General features: G+C 42.0%; 1 protein-coding gene across 3 annotated transcripts in view; it reads left to right on the top strand.

Annotated features, from left to right (window-relative positions):
- Positions 1-19,098, top strand: part of KCNQ5 (potassium voltage-gated channel subfamily Q member 5) — a 1,116,095-nt gene that overhangs the window by 997,257 nt on the left and 99,740 nt on the right. Inside the window, exons 10-11 of one of the 3 annotated variants that reach the window (XM_077289900.1) lie at positions 17,655-17,789; positions 18,371-18,591. In XM_077289900.1, the coding sequence (XP_077146015.1) occupies positions 17,655-17,789; positions 18,371-18,591 (356 nt within the window). Of the gene's footprint in view, positions 1-853; positions 911-17,654; positions 17,790-18,370; positions 18,592-19,098 lie in introns of all 3 variants that reach the window. The other 2 variants (XM_077289901.1, XM_077289902.1) reach the window with 2 other exon arrangements.

Genomic DNA, 19,098 nt, shown 5'->3' with positions numbered 1-19,098 from the left:
TGAAAAAAATTAGAAATAATTTTTAATTTTAATAGGTACTCCCACTATAGATGGAGAGGCCTAAGTATTACCTTGCTCTGTATGATGAGGCACCAATAAAGACCCAGGCACAACCTTGGTCTATCTGGTAGGTCCAGACAATTTCTTGATCTGTCTGATAAGTCACCAGTAGAGGCCCAAGCATAACCTTGGTCTATCTGGTAGGCCCAGGCATTATCTTGATCTGTCCGATGATGCTCCATTAGAGGCCTAGGCATATATTTGGTCTGTCTGGTAGGCCCAAGCATTATCCTGATCTATCTAATGAAACACCAGTAGAAAAAGTTTGAGAAGCCCTGTTTTATCAGATAGCATTGGTTGGGGTCTGAGCCTTTATATGGAGGTGTTTTGTCTGTTTGGCTTCCATCAGCCTTGGTTGGGTCATGGACAGTAATGGCATGATCTATCTTTCCCTAATGAAGCCATGAGAGGTTGACTGGAACAATTCTAGTGGTTAGTGAAGGTCTAAGCTCTTAGATAACCACTAACACTATCTTTTGCTATGTCTGTCAGTACAAAGATACATGTACAGCGCTACTCACTTTTTGATCAGAATTTTAATAGTGTAGCTTCAGCGCTTTACTTGGTCAATAGCTGATGCTAACGAAATGTCAAAAAAATTACATAATTTGATCATAAACCACAATCTCATAATTTATCTGCAATTTCTGATGGTTTTATTTGTGAATATTTGTGTCTCTGGTTGTCTGTTTTATCCTTAATAATCTGTAATAATAGTACATAATGAGGCCTAACACATGTCCTGAGCGTGCTATGCTTAGTAATCTGATCCTCTATTTCCCCTCACTCCTAGTAAGCTTTGTAGTAATAAGCAGAAGCTCTTCAGGATGTACAGCTCTCGGAACCTTAGGTATTCCGCATCCTGTCTGCTCATATGATATCTGAGAATGCCAGCTGAGAGAAGGTGCATGATGGGTGACTTCCTCTTCCTGTGCTTTGTAATCTAATCTGTTTTTGCCTAATCTTTGCTGTGACTTTATTTTTTGTGTGGTACTATCAAACTGCTTGCAAGATTCACTGCTGCTTGCTGCCTGTAATGACATTTTGTACGCCGGCAGGTTGTTGTTGCCACTTACCATTAAAAGTAGAATTTTATATTTGACTGAATAACCAAACATGCAGGCTCGTCGTCTGAACTGAATAGCCTTCCTATTCCTCTAATGACCCCTTCTTATTAGTAGCTAAAACTGATACTGAACAGATGGGATAATTAAACTGACTGGTGTCTGGAAAGATAAAAAACAGGATAGGCCTGTTACAGTATGCTAAACAGCAGTCTGCGCTCTGCTGGGTATGTGCCGTAGTAGATTTTGAGTGTATATGGATTTTTGCATTTTTTGAGCCAAAAAGATGATATTCTGCCAATTTGTTACTTCATATTCATTCATACTTGATTCATTTATTTCAAGAATTCTCCTATTTAACGCAGATAACGTTTGGCACATTCAGCCCTCATAATCTGATGAAAAGAATATTTCTGGAGCTATTCTGCATTGTTTCCTTCTCTTTTTCTTTGTCCTGTTCATGTCTTTTACTGCCTTTCACTGCATTTACAATGTGCTTGTCTTTGCTGGTTTTCTGCTTTCTATTCCTTCCACAGATAAATTTATGGTAAGATTAAAAAAATGCTAAACTTGCAGCTGCAAGTGTGCACAAGTAAGGTTGTAGGAGGAATTAAAAATATTGATCACCGCACATCAACAAACAGTCCCATATATAGAGCATATATGTTATACCACCTTAAATGGGCAGTCTATGTGGTGCCATAGACTACATTTCTGCCTGCAGTAAAGGTTGGCTGCTACAGCTGCCCAACATTTCCGCAACCATGTTCTAATGGTTTCTTTATTAGCATTTTAATTGCTTTATTTTCTTAAGATGACACGAATAACCAGATAAAATACAAGTATGAGTATTCCTATGAAAACAATTTGCAGGCAAATGGTTTCCAAACCTCTGCTCTTTTCCAGTGTATTTTCCTGCCGTTAACTGCAGTGATATCTTACTGTGTTGGACTACAGATGATGGCAGTCAAAGGGTCAGCTTAGCAACTCCATTTCACTATCTCTGGAGATACGTTGTTGGGTGGGTGAGTTGCTGGGGGGTACAACCCTCAGAGGAGGATATGTGCTGACTCTTTCACTACTATCATTTATACTACAAAAGAGTACGTTCAGTTATCAAAGCAGCTGAAGGAAAACACATTTTCTATGCTGGAAAAAATTGTTACAAAAATAAAAGATTAAAAAAAAAAAATGCTCACTGAACATTTGATATTTTCAAATTAAAAGTATTTACACTACCGGTAAAAGATAATGACTCAAATGTGGACTACCTCACAACTGGAAGCCGCAAGAAGAGATCCAGATTTTTTTTAAAACACAAAACAATTTTTTATTATTAAAGTATTCTTTAAAATATAAACAAACACTTCTTTAAAAAATATCCGAGTGCCCCAACTAGGAAGGACTCTGAAACTGACTTTACATAAGTTCAAAGCAGACCTAGCCAATACAGTGAAAATCAAATAATATACTTATGAATAGATGGAATACTGTGTTAGGCAGTATATGAAGGTTTTTTATGCTCCACAATAACTTTATATCACCATTATGGTGTATTATTTAACCAGTTTCAGAGTCCTTCCTAGTTGGGGCACTCGGATATTTTTTAAAGAAGTGTTTGTTTATATTTTAAAGAATACTTTAATAATAAAAAATTGTTTTGTGTTTTAAAAAAAATCTGGATCTCTTCTTGCGGCTTCCAGTTGTGAGTTAGTCCACATTTGGGTCATTAATTGTTAAGGAAGTGACAGTCTTTTGATTATTGGACTAAATTTGGTTATTTACTTGTAAAAGTTACCTACTTCTCTGAAATGTTGTGTAAGCAAGAATTTTACTTAATTACCATAAATCTCTCTTCCTCCATTTTGAACAGTTCTTAAAGGGGTTGCCCAGCTTTAGGCTACAAGTCTGCAGTTACTGTATGTGACTGAAGACTTGTGAATCCTCACAGCGCAAGCACTGCTCTTGTGCTGTCACCAGGAGTGGGCGGTCATGTGACTGTAATTATGCAACTTACATGCTTCCAGCAACATTCCAACTAGGCATGTATGGCCTTGCTCAATACACTTCTATTGGGCAAAGCTGTGAACGTCTAGTTGGCATGTGACCATCCATATGTAAATCGCACACCTGCCGCTTCCGGCACCAGAGAATCCTTACAAAGTGCAGACTTGTAGCCTAAGGCCGGAGAACCCTTTTAATCACAGCAGACTTACTGTAAGAGTCCTGATATGACATCAGGAGGGTGACTGAAAAGTGTTGTAAAAAATATTGCATGTGTTTTCTAAATCAGATATATCGGTTATTAGCTTAGAAATAAAATTATTTAAATAAAAGTTTTACATTTTCTTTTTAGCTTATTAGTATAAAATTACACTTGGTACCGATGCAGTGTAAATTAATTAACAGAATCAGATTTTGTATATTTGTATGTTATTTTTTTGATAATAATTGCAGCATGCAGAATATATTTTCATGTAATACTTTGCATGTGGAATATTTATTAAGTGCATGTGTAATGCATGTAGTTTGTATAAATTATTACTTTTTAACCAGAAATATTTATACATTGGAGGATTTTTTTTAATATGAACGTAAAAGCTGTAAAATTTAACTTAAAGAGATGCCCTGACAAAAGATAAAAATCCAACATGGGTCTGGAGTGGAGGTGGCCAACGCAACCCTAAAATCTTAACAACAAGGAACTCACAGATCAAAAGATTCACGGCTGACCATTTTACTGGCTCAGTCATAGGCAGCAGTTGTCATGACCCACTAGGGGACTTGTATAAAGAATAACACACCGTGCCTGAATGGGCAATGATAACGGTAATATCTATAGAAGATCTATGACAATAGTTGCCAAGATCCTGAGCATGTCGGTTATGCTGCTAGAAGAAAATTCTGCATCTGCCAATTGGCGAGAACCATATCGGTGAGGCTATAAGGGAGGACCGGTCACTTCCTCTCTGGCAAAAGCTGACAAGTTACTTGTATTTAATATTATGTAATTTAAGAATGGATATTTACAATTTGACCTTGATAAGTTAAGAAAGTAATTAATTGACCTATGGACCTGTTGTGGTTTGTTGGCTCTTCTTTTTCCAATTTGTGTGACTATCTTATTGCTATATTCTACCTTACTGACACGCAAACAGTAAAGAAATCTCCAAGGCACCAGCACGGCCATCCTCTTATGCTTTCACACTTTGCCTGAATACACTTTATATTTTATTGGATTTCTAAGTCCTTCGAAATGTGTTTGCTTTGATTGACCTAACGAAATTCAAAGTCTTGTTAAAGTCTGTTATGTATACAATCAGCAATTCCAATATCCATCATCTTTTGGACTGCTCTGATTTCTCCATGAAACAAATGAAATTGTAAATACTGAATTCCACAGATGGAAGAGACTTAATACATATCAGGCTTTATATTGTAAGTTATTACTTTATACTATATTTTCATCTGTCACAAAAGCCTCTCTTAGTTACAACTTTGTAGCTTTTTTCTAAAATGTTGAAATAGAGGAATTGTATATATGTCACTATACGTAATTCTCTGACTCTTTCATCAGTTTAAGGGGTATTGCCTTCTCAGCCGTTCATGGCTGAAATGGTAATATCAGTCAAAGCGTGTCAGAAACAATGCAGCTAAGCGAGTCGCAAATGTCTTTTGCCGTTGCACAGAGGCAGGTATTTCCATCTAAGCCATTCACACCACTTAGAGAATGTGCACACGTTAAGTATTTCCTGCGGACATTTTGGTGTCAAAAACATGTCTCTTGATAGGAAAAACGTTGCATAATAAACATGCATTTTGGCCACTTTTAACATGTGTTTGTGACACTTTTTAAGGCGCTTTTCTTCATTTATTTGACGGGATGAAAAACGCTTTGAAAAAGCTGAATTTTTTACATGCTGCAGTCATGAAACTGGTTCAGATCTGCAAGGAAAAAATAAGCAATATATAGTGGGTACAGAAAGTATTCAGACCCCTTTACATTTTTCACTATTTGTTTCATTGCAGCCATTTGGTAAATTCAAAAAAGTTAATTTTTTCTCATTAATGTACACTCTGCACCCCATATTGACTGAAAACAACAGAAATGTAGTAATTTTTGCAAATTTATTTTAAAAAAAAATCACTTTATGCATGAGATATAAGAAATCTCATTGACTTTGCTGGGGCAGTAAAATGCAATGATTTTCATGGCAAAAATGTGGAAAAACTCAGCAAAAACACAAATTGTGCACATATCTTTAGGGTTCGCTCACACCAATGTTGGTCCGAGCGCAATGTGACGAAACATTGGATTGCTTTCGGACCAATATTATTCTATGGGGCCGCTCACATGTACAATTCTTTTTCTCTGGCCATCTCAGTCCGAGGAGAAAATCACAGTTTACCTGAGTTTGTGTTAGGTGTCCAGTTCCCGCCGCTGCACAGGGGGAATCTCGAGCCATGTCCACTGCGGTCTCCTATTCTCCTCCAGCCGCAGTGGAACCTGCTCAGCAGAGACATCAATCTCAGCATCTGGCTCAAGCTGATACTGTGCGCTTGGTTACTGCTGCCATTCCAGGCTCAGCCTTTGTAGCCAGCACTGTTCAGCGGTGAGCAGATGTTCCAGGGACTAAGTACTGCTTTTCTCCTACTGAGCATGCCCACGGGTCAACCTCTCATAGGAAGTCCGGGGTCACATGCTCAGGTCCTGTGGCAGCTCCTATTGGACCACTAGGAAGGTCCTGGAGAGCTACAGCTATAAAAGGTTCGCATGGCCGCTCGGTGAGTGAGCTTGTATGATTGTATCTGGTGAATGCTCCTTAATGATCCCTTTCCCTCCGGTTGTTGCTTGGGCATTAGGGTGAGTGGAGCTAAGATACAGCGCCAGTCAGTGGCTAAGCCTCCACCACACACTAGGTGAGCATCAGTAGCGGCGTACGCAAACGTGACGCTGCGCGCACTCCATGCGCTATTGCTTTCCATTAGCGGTTTGCAGTCGTGTCCGCATTAATTATCTTAGCACAATACCTTTGTCAGAGTACGGTGGGAATTCCTGCTTGAACCCAGCATCTGTCTCCGGGAGTCCTCAGGCGCGGGCTCAAAAGCCACTGAGTGACAGAGCGGGTTCAACCACCAGTGTAGTGGGGGTGAGCGTTAGGGATCCCACTAGATCCTACTCTGCTGCACTCTGTGTCAGCTAACAGGGTACAGCGTTCTATTGTGCAATGCGCCTCTGTGAAGTAACTGAGTTTGCATCTGTTCACACCGGGTGACGCTAACCCATGTATACTTTGATGTAATACCGCCATATAGTGCCGCCATTACCGAGCAGCAGGTGACATCTCTGCACGGTGGACCCTGGGCTGCGAACGCACCTTATTCCTTACTTATTATTATTTGGTGCATTCCGCTAGCCCTAACAGTTTGTTCTGATATTGGGATCACACTCAGCCATGCAAGTCAGTGTGTGCTTGGGAAACATCAGACTGCACTCACTTGATTTCGGAGTGCAATCCGATTTCCCAGCATTGACACAATGGAGAAGATGGAGAAATGTTGTTATCCATCTTCTCCTTACAGTGTGCTCTGATTCCCTCATTCAAGAGAAATGGATCAGACTATTCTAGAATCTGAGTGTCATTTGCATAATCGGCCCAATTCTCTCAGGTGAGAGAATCTACGTCCATCCAATGCTACTCTTAATATGCATTTCTATGTAATTAAAACATACAAAGAAGAAATACATATCTTTCAAACAACCCCACTAATTGTAATCTAAAAATGTGATCTATAACTAGCCTGACTGATTTTCAAATTCCTGAGCTTACACACCAGTGTTTCCCAAACAGGCTTCTAGAATGTGGTCAGGGTTCGCCATGAAGTCAGCAGCAAGTGCATCTAGAGTATACATGGCAGACTAATGCAAGCTTATTGGGGCAAGAAAAATAGTCTTTATATTTCAGCCAAAGTACAGAGTAATACAGCTATGCAAAAGTTGTGGTCACTTCAAACATTACAAGACTCCTTGATCTGGATCCACCAGGTAATAGACTACTTAAGATATTACTTTACCCACTACTTCCTAATAATATGAAAACATTATTTTCATGAAACTGGAAAGTGACAGTGATTTTCAGTAGATAGAGCTCTGTCAGTTAAAGTACCATTTCAGCTTTTTTTAAATTTTATCGCTGAAGTGTTGTCACTAATGTAAGTTCCCTGCCCTTAGTATTATGCTAAACAGCCATCATCTTCATCTATTATTGGTGCCACCCCGGTCAGCCTTCTGACGGATCGTGTCAGTGTTTGCAGGACAACCCAAAAGTCTCAACTCAATGTAAGTCAACCAGAACTAGGCCAGAACGAGGTACTCATAAATTTGCATTGAGAGCTTGTGATCGTTACCTCTGACTTCAGTCAGAAGTTGCAGTCACAAGATGGCAGAGCAGGACCGGACCGACAATGGGAACAGCTAAAGACAGCAGCTAGTAACTATATTACTAGGGTCAGGGAACTTAGATTAGTAATACCACCAGAGCTGAAATTTGAAAAAAAACTCTTGACTGGTGCTTTAAGTAATAGTAGTCACTAAGGCCAGCTACTCACAACCACAGGAGATCTGCAAGTTGCCCAGAAATTATTGTCCCTACACGGACCATGAAATGTGGATGTGTGAAGCCAGCCTAGGTCATCCTGGAAACAAATGATGAAAGTGTAAAATGCTCTAGTAGAGGTCTTTAAGAAACACATTGGATTGCTGATACCAGGAGACAATAAATGTATTAAAGAGCCTTAAGGGGGTTGCCTGACACTGAAATAGTTTTTTTGACATGGATGTTTTCAACATAATAAAATTACATTATCTCTGTGGATCCAGAAAAGGCCATGAAAGATGATTGTGCTAACTGCAGAGGTAATGCCTGTACTGTCCGGATTTCAATATGACACCGGAAGCATTTGCTTGGCTTCATTGGTCTCAAAGACTGTGTCTTCAAAGAAAGCAAAGAAATCTCTTCTAATCACTTAACAGGACATACAAGCCATTTAATGGTGATATTTTTGAATGCTGTGAAAATAGTTTGTTAAACTAAAGGGAGGGACTTACTGGGATATTCATCTTTCACCTACCGTATTTTTCGGACTGGAAGATGCACTTTTTTTCTCCAAAAATTTGGAGGAAAATGGGGGGTGCATCTTATACTCCAGATGTACAGTGGAGAAAAAAAAGTATTTAGTAATTTAGTCATCCACCAATTGTGCAAGTTCTCCCACTTAAAAAGATGAGAGAGGCCTGTAATTAACATCATAGGTAGACCACAACTGCAAGAGTCTAAATGAGAAAACAAATCCAGAAAATCACCTTCTCTGATTTGGCAAGATTTATTTTGCAAATTATGGTGGAAAATAAGTATTTGGTCACCTAATACATGCAAGATTTCTTGCTCTCACAGACCTATAACTTCTTATTTAAGAGGCTCCTCTGTCCTCCACTCATTACCTATAGTAATGGCACCTGTTTGAACTTATCAGTATAAAAGACACCTGTCCACAACCTCACACAGTCACACTCTAAACTCCACTATGGTGAAGACCAAAGAGCTGTCGAAGGACGCCAGAAACAAAATTGTAGCCCTGCACCAGGCTGGGAAGACTGAATCTGCAATAGGCAAGCAGCTTGCTGTGATAAAATCAACTGTGGGAGCAATAATAAGAAGTCAGCTGATAACCTCCCTCGATCTGGGGCTCCGCACAACATCTCACCCCGTGGGGTCAAAATGATCACAAGAAAGGTGAGAAAAAATCCCAGAACAATATGGGGGGACCTAGTGAATGCGTAGTGAGTGCGTAGAGCTGGGACCACCGTAACAAAAGCTACCATCGTAACACACTATGCCGCCAGGGACTCAGATCCTGCAGTGTCAGATGTGTCCCCAGCTGAAGCCATTACATGTCCCGGCCCATCTGAAGTTTGCCAGAGAGCATTTGGATTATCCAGTAGGGTATTGGGAGAATGGCATATGGTCTGATGAAACCAAAGTAGAACTGTTTGGTAGAAACAAAACTCGTTGTTTTTGGAGGAGACAGAATGCTGAGTTGCATTCAAAGAACACTATACCGACTATGTAGCATGGGGGTGGCAACATCATGCTTTGGGGCTATTTCTCTGCAAAGGGACCAGGACAACTCATCCGTGTACATGAAAGAATGAATGGGGCCATGTATCATGAGATTTTGAGTGCAAACCTCCTTCCATCAGCAAGGACATTGAAGATGAAATGTAGATGGGTCTTTCAGCGTGATAATGATCCCAAGCACAACACCAGGGCAATGAAGGAGTGGCTTCGTAAGAAGCATATGAAGGTGTTAGGGCTGGCGGAATGCACCGAGTAATTAGTAGAGTAGCATAGGTGCGTTCGCAGCCCGAGGTCCACCGTGCAGGAGTGAGACCTGCTGCTAATAGATGGCGGCACTATTTGGCGGTATAGACACGAGTTCTGTCACTCGGTCTGAATATGAACGAACCCTGTTGCTACACAGAGTTGTAAGATTCCACGTGGGAATAATACCCTAACTAGGGTTGTGCTTGCTCAGGAACTCTTCCGTGCTAACCGCACACAGGAAGGAACCTGATGCTAAGCCAAGCAGCTAATTGCCCCCACTGACGCTAACTGCCTGACTGAGAGTATTCCCAAAGCTAGACGAACACACACCACATGTAGAGAGATTAGTAGTGTATCAACTGGCGACAAGCACATACACAAATGATACTAGCACATGGCTGTGCGGCCATGCAAACCTTTTATAGTTGCACCAACTTCAGGTCCTTCCTAGATGACCAATGGGAGTTGCTACAGGACCTGATTGTGTGACCCCCGACCTCCAATGAGAAGTCTTCCTATGGGCATGCTCAGAAGGGGAAAAGCAGGACTTAGTCCCAGAGGCGTCTGCTTGCCGCTGACCAGTACTGGCTACAATAGCTGAGCCTGGAAGAGCAGTAGCAACCAAACGCAGAGTATCTGCATGAGCCACATGCTGGGACCAAAGTCTCCGCTGAGCAGACTCCACTGCGGCTGGAGAAGAATGGGAGACCGCAGCGGAGGTGGTTCGAGATTTCCCCTGTGCAGCGGTGGGAACTCGACACCTAACATTACCCTTCCTCCTAGGGCCCCCTCCTTGGGCCTCGCTATGCTCGAAGGCTGCAATGAGCTGCGGAGCTCGAATGTGCACAGCAGGCTCCCAGGACCTGTCCTCAGGACCATAACCCTTCCAATCTACCAAATAAAATTTTTTGCCACATACCACCTTGCACCCCAAAGTAGCGTTCAACTCGTAATCGTCCGTAGATGAGCCCGATGTCCCGGCAGATGACTCGGAAAATCAGGACATGTGTATGGGCTTTAAGAGGGACACATGGAAGGTGTCAGTGATGCCTAAGTGTGGAGGAAGGGCCAGACAGTAGACCACAGGGTTAACCTGTTGCAGGACCTTGAAGGGACCCAAGTAGTGAGGTGCAAACTTAGTGGACTCAACACACAGCCTGATGTTACGGGCGGAGAGCCACACTAAGTCGCCAGGAGAAAAGGTCGGAGCAGGGCGCCGATGTGCATCGGGGGAGGACATCATTCTCTCCTTGGAGGCCCGGATGGCATCCTGTGTGCGGTCGCAAATGTCACGCACCTCCACAGCCCAGTCTGCCACCCTGGAGTCGGCAAAAGACACGGGCTCCGGAACCCGCGGATGCTGGCCGTAATTAAGGAGGAATGGGGTCTGACCAGTGGAATCGGCTATGGCATTGTTCACGCAAACTCTGCCCACGGTAGCAAAGATGCCCAGCCATCTTGCCTGGCTGAAACAAAATGTCGCAGATATTTGACCAGGGTCTGGTTGGCCCTCTCTACCAACCCATTCGTCTCGGGATGATATGCTGAAGAGAGATTCAACTTAATTCTGAGTAGATGACAAAGCTCTCTCCAGAACCGAGACGCAAACTGGGGACCCCGGTCACTGACAATTTTGTCCGGCATACCGTGTAGGTGAAAGATATGTTTAATAAACAACGCTGCCAGAGCCCATGCAGAAGGTAGCCATGGAAGAGGCATCAAGTGCACCATTTTGAAAAAATGGTCGGTGATCACCCAAATAAAGGAGCAGCTACGAGACTTGGGTAAGCCCACCACAAAATCCATCCCGACCATCTCCCAGGGCCTGTCTGCCACCGGCAGGGGATAAAGTAACCCAGCTGGCCGTTGTTGAGGAGACTTATTCTTGGCACAGGAGACACACGCCCGAACATCACGGGCCATATGCTGCCACCAGTATGTTCTTGCCAGCAGCTCAGATGTCCTTTTGGTCCCAAAATGTCCACCCACCCTGGACGAGTGAGCCCAAGAGAGAACCTCTGGACGCAAATTTGATGGTACAAAAGTCTTGCCCGGGGGCACAGACTCTAGCGAAACCGGAGCCATGGTTCTGACTCTCAGAAGGGACAAGAGGCTCCTCCTCAGATGACACCGCGAGAGAGAGCATCAGCACGAATGTTCTTCTCCCCGGAGAGGAAATGGAGGGTGAAATGGAACTGGGAAAAGAACAGGGACCATCTAGCCTGGCGAGAATTTAGCCGCTGGGCAGTCTGAGTGTACACCAAATTTTTGTGGTCTGTAAAAACTTGAAAAGGAAAGCGAGCCCCCTCCAGGAGGTGTCTCCACTCTGAGAAAACTAACTTCATGGCTAGCAACTCCCTGTCCCCGATGGAATAATTCCTCTATGCTGGTGTGAAGGTCTTGGAGAAGAAGAAGCAAGGATGCTTCTGACCTTGAGCATCCTTTTGGAAGAGGACTGCTCCAGCACCAACGGATGAGGCATCCACCTCCATTATAAATGGCTTACTTACATTGGGGCGATGTAGGATGGGAGTGCTAGCAAAATGAGACTTAATAGAAGTGAAGGCCTTGGAGACCTCCTCCGACCACAATTTGAGATTTGCTCCCTTCTTGATGAGGGCTACCAAGGGAGCCACTAAAGTTGAGAAATGCGGGATGAACTGGCGATAATAGTTAATGAATCCCATAAAGCGCTGCACCACTTTAAGAGAATGGGGTTCTTGCCAGTCCATCACAGCCTGTAGTTTGGCAGGATCCATAGCTAAATCCTGGGCGGAGATGATATAGCCAAGGAAAGGTAAGGACTCCAGCTCAAACACACATTTCTCCAACTTGGCTTAGAGAGAATTTGACCATAAGAGGTCGAAGACTTTGCAAGCATCTCTCCGGTGGGAGTCAATATCTGGAGAGAAGTTAAGAATATCATCCAGATAGACTACGACCCACAGTACAGACCAAAAGTTTGGACACACCTTCTCATTTAAAGATTTTTCTGTATTTTCATGACTATAAAAATTGTACATTCGTACTGAAGGCATCAAAACTATTAATTAACACATGTGGAATTATATACTTAACAAAAAAGTGTGAAACAACTGAAATTATGTCTTATATTCTAGGCTCTTCAAAGTAGCCACCTTTTGCTTTGATGACTGCTTTGCACACTCTTGGCATTCTCTTGATGAGCTTCAAGAGAGAGTCACCAGGAATGGTTTTCACTTCACAGGTGTGCCCTGTCAGGTTTAATAAGTGGGATTTCTTGCCTTATAAATGGGATTGGGACCATCAGTTGTGTTGTGCAGAAGTCTGGTGGATACACAGCTGATAGTCCTGCTGAATAGATTGTTAGAATTTGTATTATGGCAAGAAAAAAGCAGCTAAGTAAAGAAAAATGAGTGGCCTTCATTACTTTAAGAAATGAAGGTCAGTCAGTCCGAAAAATTGGGAAAAATTTGAAAGTGTCCCCAAGTGCAGTGGCAAAAACCATCAAGCGCTACAAAGAAATTGACTCACATGAGGACCGCCCCAGGAAAGGAAGAATGGACATTAGACCAGTGGAAATCTGTGCTTTGGTCTGATGAGTCCAAATTTGAGATCTTTGGCTCCAACCACCGTGTCTTTGTGTGACGCAGAAAAGGTGTTCCTAGTTCCCACCGTGAAGCATGGAGGAGGAGGTGTGATGGTGTGGGGCTGCTTTGCTGGTGACACTGTTGGGGATTTATTCAAAATTGAAGGCATACTGAACCAGCATGGCTACCACAGCATCTTGTAGCGGCATGCTATTCCATCCGGTTTGCGTTTAGTTGGACCATCATTTATTTTTCAACAGGACAATGACCCCAAACACACCTCCAGGCTGTGTAAGGGCTATTTGACCAACAAGGAGAGTGATGGGGTGCTTCGCCACAGTCACCAGACCTGAACCCAATCGAGATGGTTTGGGGTGAGCTGGACCGCAGAGTGAAGGCAAAAGGGCCAACAAGTGCTAAGCATCTCTGGGAACTCTTTCAAGATTATTGGAAGACCATTCCCGGTGACTACCTCTTGAAGCTCATCAAGAGAATGCCAAGAGTGTGCAAAGCAGTCATCAAAGCAAAAGGTGGCTACTTTGAAGAACCTAGAATATAAGACATATTTTCAGTTGTTTCACACTTTTTTGTTAAGTATATAATTCCACATGTGTTAATTCATAGTTTTGATGCCTTCAGTTTGAATGTACCATTTTAATAGTCATGAAAATACAGAAAAATCGTTAAATGAGAAGGTGTGTCCAAACTTTTGGTCTGTACTGTAGGTGGAGAGCATATCCCGGAAGATATCATTTACAAAGTCTTGGAAAATGGCTGGCGCATTGCAGAGCCCAAATGGCATCACTAGGTATTCACAGTGCCCATCCCTGGTGTTAAAAGCCGTGTTCCATTTGTCCCCCTCACGGATGCGAATCAGGTTGTAAGCACCCCGCAGATCTAATTTAGTAAATACCCTTGCTCCCTGAAGCCTATCAAAGGGCTCAGATATCAGGGGCAGTGGGTACTTATTCTTAACGGTGATGGCATTAAGACCCCTGTAGTCTATGCATGGACGTAGTTCTCCACTCTTCTTCTGCACAAAGAAGAACCCAGCCCCTGCAGGTGACACTGACTTCCTAATGAATCCTTTTTACAGATTCTCCTGGATGTACTGAGACATTGCCTCCATCCCCGGGAGAGATAAAGGGTAGACTTGACCTTGGGGAGGCTCAGCACCAGGCAAGAGGTCAATAGGACAGTCATAGGAGCGGTGAGGCGGAAGGGTCTCTGCAGCCCTCTTGGAGAACACGTCCGCAAAGGACCAATAATGCTTGGGGGGAGAGGAGAGATCTGCGGGTACCTCTGTAGTAGCAACATGAACGCATTCCCTCTGACATCTACCCTCACAAGATTTACTCCAACCCCAAATTCTATCTGTGGACCACTCTATATGAGGGGAGTGATACCGTAGCCAAGGTATCCCTAACAGGACCTCCTCAATTCCCTCAGGAATGACAAGTAAGGATATAATCTCCTGATGAGATGGGGACATAGATAGAGTAAATGGGATGGTCTAGTGAGTAATCTGTGAGGGCAGTGTCGACCTATTCACCACTCGTACAGTTACTGGTTTGGCAAGCATCACCAGGGGTATTGCGTGATGTTAGGCGAAGGCAGAAGACATAAAATTGCCCTCCGCCCCAGAGTCCACACGAAGCTCTACCATAAGAGTGGATGGGCCAATGGTAATTGTCCCCTTAAAAGGCCAGTTTAGAGGAAAACGTCACTGTGTCTAGTGAACCACCTCCTACGGTTACTAGAAACGATCGTTTTCCCGACCGCTGGGGACATTTATTGGCATAATGTCCTAACTTCTGGCAGACATTGCAGACCACGGGTACTCGAGCTGCCCAGGACTTAGGTCCCACTCGAGAAACCTCCATTGCCTCATGGGAGTTGGACGCCTGAACAGGAGATTCCAGAGGACTGGCGAAGGTAGGAGCCAACCGAAACCTCTGCCTACACTGGGTCCGCTCCAACCTTTGCTCGTTAAAACAAAGGTCAATTCGGGTGGATATAGTTATAAGCTCCTCCGGTGTGGCGGGAATCTCCCTGGTAGCCAAGGCATCCTTCACATGGTCAGTCAGTCCCCTCCAGAACACCGGGATAAGGACTTTATCTGGCCACTCCAGCTCTGAAGCCAAAGTCTGGAAATGGATGGCGAATTGGCCGACCATGGATGTGCCCTGTATTAATGCCAGCAGTTGGAGCGCCGTATCATGGGTGACACGAGGTCCCAAAAAGACCTGTTTCAGAGAGTCCAAGAAGTGAGGAGCACTCTGCACCACATGAACATAGTACTAAACCAAAAAAGAAAAGAATAGACCACAAAACGGGGATCACCATGGACACAGATTTAACAAAAAAATATAACAACTTTTATTAAGGTTAAACTCACAGGACACATACATTTAAAAACATTTAAAAAGGGTTCACATGAACACCATATAAACCAAGCCCACAATAGAGCTATAACCTGAACAAGTCTCGAAGGATATATAAGTATGACTAGACAAATACCCTTAGATTGGACAACTATATGAACAGCATATCAGTGGCATGACCACAGTAACAGTCAATGTACATGCAAACTGCCTGAAAAATGTATGCAAATACCTAAAGTAGATAAATAAATAAATATTTGCCCTATTTGCTGCAAAATCTCCAAGCTGTAATCACAGGATGCCCAATAATAAAAAATATAAATATAGATATACATTACAAAGAAAGGGCAATACACTGTAAAGGAGGAGCAAAAAAATAATCAGGGCACCTGCACTGGTAACCGTTTGGCCCAATAGTCAGTTACAAGACGTAATGATGCACACAGATTATTGGACATAAAATATCAGTTAGGAATAACCCCTTTGAATTAGGGCATCTGCCCAAGTTACCTACTAGCCAAAACAGCTCTATCAATAATGGTACAAGTGCAGTAATGCCAGTGCACTGCAAAGTTTAAATCAAGTTAATGCATGCTGGAGATGCCAATCTAAAAGACCAACCCTTAGCAATATCAAGAGTCGGTTAGGTATAATAACCTAATCCCATGAGTGTCAGGCACAGGAAGAGCGGGTTTTCACTGGGAAACATTGAGTTTCAGCTCCCTCCAAAGATTTTCTATTGGGTCCAGGTCTGGAGGCTGGCTAGGCCACTCCAGGATCTTGACATGCTTCTTATGGAGCCACTCCTTAGCAGCCCTGGCTGTGTGTTTTCTGTCATTGTCATGCTGGAAGACCCAGCCAAGACCCATCTTCAATGCTCTTACTAAGGGAAGGAGTATGTTGGACAACATCTTGTAATACATGCCCCCATCCATCCTCTCTTCAATATCGTGCAGTTGTCCTGTCCCCTTTGCAGAAAAGCACCCCCAAAGTATTATGTTTCCTCTACAATGCGTAACGGTTGGAACAGTGTTCTATGTTGTGCTTATCCTTCTTGTTCCTCGAAACATGGCGAATGGAGTTGATATCAAAAAGTTGTTTTCATTGGTGAAGGTATGTTGTACCTACGTGTACCTACGATAAAACTTACAGACCTCTCCATTTTTTGTAGGTGGGAAAACCTGCAAAATTGTCAGTATATCAAATACTTATTTTCCCAATTTATGTAAATGACAATCTGATCAGAGTTTGATCAGATTCTGATCATTGTGTGATCCGATTCTCTCGGATGAGAAAACATATTTTGAGAAGATGGAGAACAAAATTTCTTCCAATTGCAGTCCAATGATTTCCATGCAGTCATTGACTTGCATGGCCAAGTGTGAACCCAATATCAGATCAAACTCGGACATGCAGAATATACTTTGCGCGAGGAAAGAATTCGGACATGTGCACACCCTATAGACAATCCAATGTTTTGTCGAATCGCAATCAGGCTGATAATATGGCATTTGCACAAGACCTTAATATAATAGCCAGTGCATGGATGTACAATTTTCACTTGCATTTCAAAGTGATTTGAATGATGTTGAAATACTAACCTTCTTCCATGCAGTGTTCACTATCTGGGTGGTACTGCTCTTTAAAGTTTCCTTTTCTTCTGGAATATTTACCTTGATAGCCTGTCTTTATGATTGTCCATGAGTGTTGGATTGGAGAAAGGTTCTTACTCTTGGAAACTTCAGTGATCAGCAGCAACTGCTGAACTGCAGCAACGAATTTCACCACGTCTCTTCAGTACCCGACACAGCAAAGTCTTAAATGCCAGAGTCACTTCTTTACAGCACCTGAGAATGAAGTCAATTGTTTTGTGACTGTGATCAGTATTTGCTGATTGGTTGCAATGGTCATGCAAGGTGTCGCAACAGATACTGATGTCAGCAGTCCATTGATGGATCCAGTAGCAAATGTGGAGGAGCGGGAGTCTGGGAGGTGAGTATGAGTAATAATAGTAGACAGTCTGGGAGGTGTGTATTACTAGTTGTAGAAGACATCCTGGGAGGTGAGTATTAGTAGTATATTTTTCTTAAACCACCATGGTCAAATTGAGTGTAAGAAGAAAAGTTGGAACAACGCTTTTAAGAAGGGCCACGTTGTTCCAACATGTGCTCTTCCTGCCTTTGTGCTTTGCAGGTTTATTGGGATCCTGATGGTTGGACCCCACCAATTTTACTTGGATTACCTATTCAAAGTAAAGGCCATCAATGTAAAATCCTGGCAAACCTCATTAACAGAAAATGTCATACCACACAAGAAAATCATTTACCGGTAATTATTGGTTTCCAATAGTTAAGCATACCCTTGCAAACTTTGATAAGTAACATAATTTCCTGCAAGAAACGCATTGTATATTTGGGAAGAATATATATATATATATATATATATATATATATATATATATATATATATATCTGTATAGCCATCAGATAGCAAATATGACATGTAAATTATATTCACTGTCTGCATAGTAAAGTCGTGCACATGCATGAGGACATGTTTTCAGTAAATGGACAATTTGCTTGCTGGACTAACTTGCATGTTTACTTGTAATACCTTTGATAACTAATCTTCTTTTTTCTACATTGTGAGCCACAATGGAATCTGTTTTTCAATTGCTTTCATTATAATGTATCTATCTAAGCTTTCTGTTTGGACTAAAGTTTTTTCTCATTACATTTTTTCTTTCTTTTATTGAGTTTTATTGAGTTATAGATAAATTAAGCCCATCTGGTCATACATTCTTAAAAAAAAATTATATATAAGCAAACCTTAACTATTTATTGCCCACTTAAGAAAGTGTTTGATGGATCTGCCCTCAAATTTTAATAACTATAATCTCTTTTTCACAGCCAGAAATTAAGCTTCAAGGAGAGAGTACGTATGGCAAGCCCAAGAGGTCAAAGTATAAAAGGCAGACAAACATCCGTTGGAGATCGACGTTCCCCGAGCACTGATATGGCCTCTGAAGCAAGTCCTACAAAAGTACAAAAAAGCTGGAGCTTCAATGACAGAACCAGATTTAGACCTTCTCTGAGACTGAAGAGTTCACAACCCAAACCCGTGACTGATAGTAAGAGTATTTGCTTTTCTAAAACTATAATTGCAGTGTGAAATATATACATGAAATTTTATATTCCATTCACAAAATCTATCAGTATCTATTCAACAGACAGATGAGCTCTAAACCAAAACATTCAAGAATAGCTACTAATGTGCAAAGAATGGTGAATAATTGCAATAATGCACTCTACAGTATTAAAGTATATATTTTTATAAAGTGGTCTGACCCCAATGCAAAATATAATTTAAAAAATGATACAGGTATACTATGCTAAGCTAAACCTGTAAATAAGTGCAATATTAATACAAATATACATTTGCAGTATCTGAATTGATTTCACTATGGTCCTTTAGTTGGTGAAGATGGATGGCTTAGAATTGATAATGTATATGCTGAAAATAAATAATTTCAGCTTTTTCCTTTTAAGAGTGTTCTCTCAGTTTTTATGTCATTAGCATAAATAATCAGACATTAAATGGTTTTTCCTCTTCCTTGATATTAATGACCTATAGTTGA

The sequence above is a fragment of the Ranitomeya variabilis genome, chromosome 2 (assembly GCF_051348905.1).
Source record: "Ranitomeya variabilis isolate aRanVar5 chromosome 2, aRanVar5.hap1, whole genome shotgun sequence".
Lineage (NCBI taxonomy): Eukaryota > Metazoa > Chordata > Amphibia > Anura > Dendrobatidae > Ranitomeya > Ranitomeya variabilis.
Note: the sequence above shows the minus strand (reverse complement) of the source record. Positions and strands in the feature narration are given on the sequence as shown.